This window comes from Erigeron canadensis, chromosome 5 (assembly GCF_010389155.1).
Source record: "Erigeron canadensis isolate Cc75 chromosome 5, C_canadensis_v1, whole genome shotgun sequence".
NCBI classification, from domain to species: Eukaryota; Viridiplantae; Streptophyta; class Magnoliopsida; order Asterales; family Asteraceae; genus Erigeron; species Erigeron canadensis.
The window spans coordinates 18671522-18677640 of record NC_057765.1 but is presented as its reverse complement, the minus strand read 5'-3'; the positions used below and the strand labels follow the sequence as shown (position 1 = coordinate 18677640).

The following is a 6119-nucleotide window of genomic DNA, read 5'->3' as shown; positions in this document are numbered from 1 at the left end:
CACATGGATCTTTGTGGGCCTATGAAAGTACAAAGCAGAAACGGAAGAGATATATTCTGGTTATCGTTGATGATTATTCAAGATACACTTGGGTCAAGTTTCTTGCTTCAAAAGATGAAACAACTCAAATTTTGATCGATTTCATCACTTCCACTCAAGTGAATCTTCAACTTCCAGTCCGTTATATCCGTTCAGATAACGGTACTGAGTTCAAAAATGCCATCTTCGATGAATTTTGCAAATCAAAAGGCATTACTCACCAATTCTCTGCTGCTCGTACCCCGCAACAAAATGGTGTCGTTGAAAGGAGAAACCGTACGCTGGTGGAAGCAGCAAGGACAATGCTTGCTTATTCCAAGTTACCATCAAATATGTGGGCTGAAGCTGTTGACACTGCCTGTCACACTCAAAATCGGTCCATCATCAATCAGCGTCATGAGAAGACTCCTTATGAGGTTATTAACAAACACAAACCCAACATCAATTACTTCCATATTTTTGGGTGTGTCTGTTATACCTTGAATGATCGGGAAAATGTTGGAAAGTTTGAAAGAAAAGGTGACGAAGGTTACTTTGTTGGTTACTCAAAGACATCGATTGCATATCGCATCTTTAATCGTCGAACAAACACGATTCAAGAAACCATGAATGTTTGGTTTGACGAGATGTCTGGCATGATATTTGAACAAGAAAGTTTGCTACCAACAATTAGTGATCCAAGTACTCCAAGTGCTTCCTCAAGGACGTCAACCTTAGCTTCAAAGTTCAAGAAATATCCAACTCCAACAAGTGAAGAGCTAGATATTCTTTTCGAAGAATTCTATAATTCAAAACCGATTCAAGAAAAGGAACCTCAAGTCATCAATGGACCAATTCCGAACAATGATCCTATTCAAACAAATGAACCAGTTCCTAACAACAATCGTGAATCATCTTCAAATTCTTCAGAGCAAGAAGAATCATCTCCAAGTGATATTTATTTTCAAAAGAATGTTCAAGAACAACCTTCTCAAATCACCCAAACAACAAATCCATCAAATACTCCAAATGTGTATGTACCACTGGATTTTGATCATCCAAATTTTGAGGAAAGAGTTCTTCCGAGCTACGATTCCATTTCTCAACAGAACTCTGGATTTAATGATGATAATGTTGACATTCATCAACAAGATCCTCTTCCTCATGACAACAAGTGGTCGCGTATGCGCGAAGATCATCCTACAGAACAGATCATCGGAGATCCACAAGCTGGTGTTTCTACCCGTACTACAGTCAATGAGTGTCTTGTTGCACTTTCACTGAGTAACATCGAACCCAAAACAGTCTCTGAAGCTCTTTGTGATCCAGAGTGGGTTAAAGCAATGCAAGATGAATTAGCTCAGTTTGAGAGACTGAAGGTATGGAGATTGGTCTTAGATTCATTAAATCTTCCACTTCCAAACCGTCGGTTGTTGTCACTCCTGTCGACGAATCCCAGTTCAGAACTACTCTTTTATGCAGCAAGAAACACGGATACGAGATGAGAATCAGGTGTGGAGGCCATGACTTAGAGGGCCTTTCGTCCACAGCTGATGTTCCATTTGTTATGCTTGATCTTAATAATATGAGATCAGTAGACGTTAATGTTGCAAATAGGATCGCTTGGGTCCAGAGTGGCGTTGTACTTGGTGAAGTGTATTACGCTATATCTAAAAAAACTGATACATTGTATTTCCCTGCTGGTGTTTGTCCCACAGTGGGTATTAGTGGGTTCTTGAGTGGCGGCGGCTATGGACACATGATTAGAAAGTATGGTACTGGTGCTGATAATGTTGTGGATGTTCGATTCATGGATGTCAATGGAAATATTCTTGATAAATTGTCAATGGGCAAAGATTTGTTTTGGGCTATTCGTGGTGGTGGTGCATCAAGTTTCGGAATAGTTCTTGCTTGGAAGCTGAGGTTGGTTCGTGTGCCAAAGTTAGTAACTGTTTTCTCCGTTAGCAAAACTTTGGAAGAAGATGCGACAGAAGTTTTGCATAAATTTCAATACGTTGTACCAAGTATTGATAAAAATTTAAGCATAAGAGTTACAATATCTAGCGTAGATATAACAAACAGTACCAAAAAGACCATTAATACGATATTCAATGGAATTTATTACGGCAAAATTGACACATTGCTTCTATTGCTAGATAAAAAGTTCCCGGAACTGAATGTCACGCGAGAAATTTGTGAAGAAATGAGAATGGTTCAAGCCTCCCTTGTATTTGGAGGTTATACAAGCAACACCTCGCCGGAGATTCTTCTAACCCGGTCTTCCACATTTTTTCTAAATGGCAAAAACAAACTAGACTATGTCAAAACACCAATCCCAATAACCGGACTCAAAAGGATATGGAAAAAGATCTTTGAAAACGACGGATCAGAGATTCTATTCATGCACTCTTTTGGTGGGAAGAATGATGAGTATTCAGAGACAGCAATTCCATATCCTCATAGAGCTGGGGTGTTGTACCAATTTCATCAACAGGTTAATTTTAACGATCAAATATCCGATAGTACCCCAGAATCACTTCGGCGTATAAATTGGCTGAGAAGCTTAAATGAGTATATAACGCCTTATGTGTCAAAGAACCCAAGGGAGGCGTACTCGAATTATAATGATCTTGATTTGGGTGTGGGAACTGATAATTATGAAGAAGCTAGTAAATGGGGCGAAAGGTACTGGAAGAGATGCAACTTTGAAAAGTTGATTCGCATCAAAGACATAGTTGATCCAGATAATTTTTTTAGACACCCACAAAGTATCCCGGTCTTCTCAAAATCTCTCCCATAAATGTGATTTGAAGCTATTATTTATTTTTTTCTTTTTCTAGTTTGAAATAATTTACATTGACTTTTACAACATGTTTAGAAAGTCAAAAAAAAAAAAAATGTCATCGGTTTGTACTCTTTAAATCAATAAATCAAACAACCATCTTTTAACAAATTAGATGTATAAAGGTATGTAAGTTAGCCTTTTTTATTACAATCTTTTTAAAAATTTGCTTTACATAGCCTAACCCAGGTCAAATTTTCATTAATTGATAAGGTTAAGTCACTAGATGATCATAGTACTTTCCTTCTTCTACATGGTTGCCCATCAAACCAGAAAACTAAGCTTTATGACCAACATACTTTTCAAATTTGTACACGGTTGACCAAAAGTTGACTGGTTGACCGGTGATAGCCAGTTAAACGTATTTTCTTTTAGGGGTTAATTCATTGCATGACCATCGTATTTTCCTTCTTGTACATGGTTGCCCATCAAACCGGAAAATTAAGTTGTATGACCAACATACTTTTCAAATTTATACACGGTTGACCAAAAATTTACCTTTTACTGGTTACATTATTTTTCAAATTAAGCTTAGTTTTCTGGTTTGATGGACAACCACGTACAAGAAGTAAGTACGATGGTCATCCAGTGACTTTTCAAATTGCGACGTCATTGCCAAGTCATAAAAAATAATGTAACCGGTAAAAAGGTAAACTTTTGGTCAACCGTGTACAACTTTGAAAAGTATGTTGGTCATACAGCTTAGTTTTCTGGTTTGATGGGCAACCATGTAAAAGAAGGAAAGTACGATGGTCATCCAATGACTTAACCCTAATTGATATCATATCTATATTTTTATTTTTCTATTCTCATTTATTTTAGTATGTGATATTAATATATGTGATTTGTTATATATGTACTTTTGTTCATAACTTGACATGATTTTGATAAATAAATATTGAAAGTTGTTAGGTTTTGTATGTTTTGTGATGTATTGCATTGGACTTTCTTTTTCTTTCTTTTTTCCTTTTTTTCTTTTTGAACAGTGGATTACATATTTGTATGAGTACATTGATTTACTAGATTACATATATTAAATATTTCTTTCTTTTGTATATATTATGGGTTTAGTGCTACGGAATGCAATAAACTATGACCGAAAAGTTATAATATACTTGTCGTGAGAAAGGTCATATAGCTATTGAATGTCCAAATAGGAAGGTCAAGAATCCTAAGAATGACGGTCAAGTCAAAAGATGTTGGTGATATTCCTAATACTAAAGGGAAGGGTAAATTAGTTGAACAAGTAGCTTCAGCACAATACTCGCATATAAAAGAGATTATTATGAGGGGTATGCAAAAAGACATCCTGATAATAAAAATGCACAAAATTATGTTAAGCTACTTAAAAATGTGTCATATGGTGAGTCTACTATTACAGATCAAGGGATTAATTTCAATAGATCTAAGACACCAAAACGACAAGGACCTTCACAAAATACTACTTCTAGTAGTGTAAGTTCGAGTCGTTCTCGTACACCTCAAAGGAGTTATTCACCTAAGAAGATGGTTCAACAAAAGGAGTTAGTCACGGTCTGGGTGGATGAACTTGTAGATGAATCACAAGTAGTCTGAGTGAAATGGTCTACTGAGAGACTGAAATCAGTTTGGGTAGAAATATTCACACAAACTTTGTTGATATCAACAACAACTGATTCATTCTTCGAATTCGGACTTTGAGACTGTAGATTATGAATGACTTTTTGTTGAGATTCCACTGTTTGTTGTAAACCTTCTATTTGTTTTTCCAAAAATGTGGATGGAATATACAATTTAGTTGGTTTTGGTGGAGAAATGACAAATTCTTGGTTTTGAAAATTAGACGCAATCTCTTCTAATTCAAAAATTGTTGAATTTTTCGTTTCATAAGAAGTATTGATAGCATCATAATTAACCAAAAATTTATTCTTTTGAATCTTCTCAACTTTATCAGTCTCAAATTCGTCATCCAATGAATTGTTGTACCATACCAAGTCTCAAAAATTTCTCATCATACAAAGGTATAATTTCTTCTTTTGCTTTTTGCAATGGAGTGATATTCTCAAAACCCAACCCAAGAAGAAGTTTCGATCTATCAATCTTTGATTTATTGAAATAGGCAGTGAAATCCAAAAGAGGATTTTGTTCAACTTTGTACAACTTTTCTTGATAGAAAAGTATATTCTTTTTATGTTCCTCAATTTGTCTTTCAAGTTTTTCAATCTCAATGCCTTTTAAAAAACAATTATGATTTAAATCAGAAACTTTTCTTTCGAGTTCAATTGTTTTTGGTGTAGCTTCTTGAAGCTTCTTATTCAGAATATCAACATCCATTTGTCTTGCATTTGCCCGAAGCCATTCATTGGTCTATTGAACTTCAAGATCTTGATTGGCTTTTTCAAGATCAAGAATGGTCTTTTCTAAATTATGGCACTTTTCCAATAACTTAAAATCAGGAGACGCATTCATCTCACATTCTTTAACCAACATTTGTTCTTTATAGTTTTGAAATTCTTGTTTCATAGCATCATACTCAAAAAGTAGTTTAGAATTTTCTTCAAGAAGTTTTGTGTACTCCCTTTTTGAAAATAAAATGCTATTTTTCAATTTCTTGTTTTTGTTGGCTAAAGAAGTGTAATGATTTGTCAAGTTTGATAAGGCAATTCTACAAAACTCTTTATCCTTAATTGATGAAAATATAGAGTCGAGATTTACCTCATCATCGGGATATTCCTCGTCAATGCTGTCAGCCTCCAACACTTTGTCTTTGCTCAACCTTGCCATGAAACATACATTTGCAGACAGATCTTCATCTTCATCATCAGATAGCAAAAGCCACTTGTCATCTTCAGCAATCAAGGCTTGTCCGGCTTCAACTTGCTTTGCCAAAAGCATCTTCTGCTTGTAGTATTTATAATTCTTCTTGCGAGGCAGCTTGCAATCCATAGCAAAATGACCAGGAACTCCACAGTTGTAACACTTTTTGTCAGATGTTTTTCCTTTTTCCACGATTTGTTTCTCAGTTTCTGCTTTCTTATCTCCGTTCTTGGAACCACTTGATTCACCTTGTTCAAAACTCTTGTAATGATATTGTTCCTTATTTGGAAATGCACTTGTTGATGAAGTACGAAGATTGTTGTTAGTTGGCCTCACTTTGAAATACTTTTTCTTGAAATGCTTAGTCACAGCGGCAAGAGCTTGGTAGAATTCATCAGGAACACCATCTCTTGGAGCCAAGAAATCTTCTCCCTCCTCATCAGACGAAGAAACAACAGTCATT

At 35.5% G+C, this 6119-nt stretch overlaps 1 protein-coding gene across 1 annotated transcript; it reads left to right on the top strand.

The window, feature by feature from the left end:
- The first annotated feature begins 1399 nt into the window (after positions 1-1399).
- LOC122601303 (tetrahydrocannabinolic acid synthase-like) lies at positions 1400-2818 on the top strand. The gene has a single exon (XM_043774069.1). The coding sequence runs from the start codon at positions 1400-1402 to the stop codon at positions 2816-2818; it is 1419 nt and encodes a 472-aa protein (XP_043630004.1).
- Positions 2819-6119: the final 3301 nt, after the last annotated feature.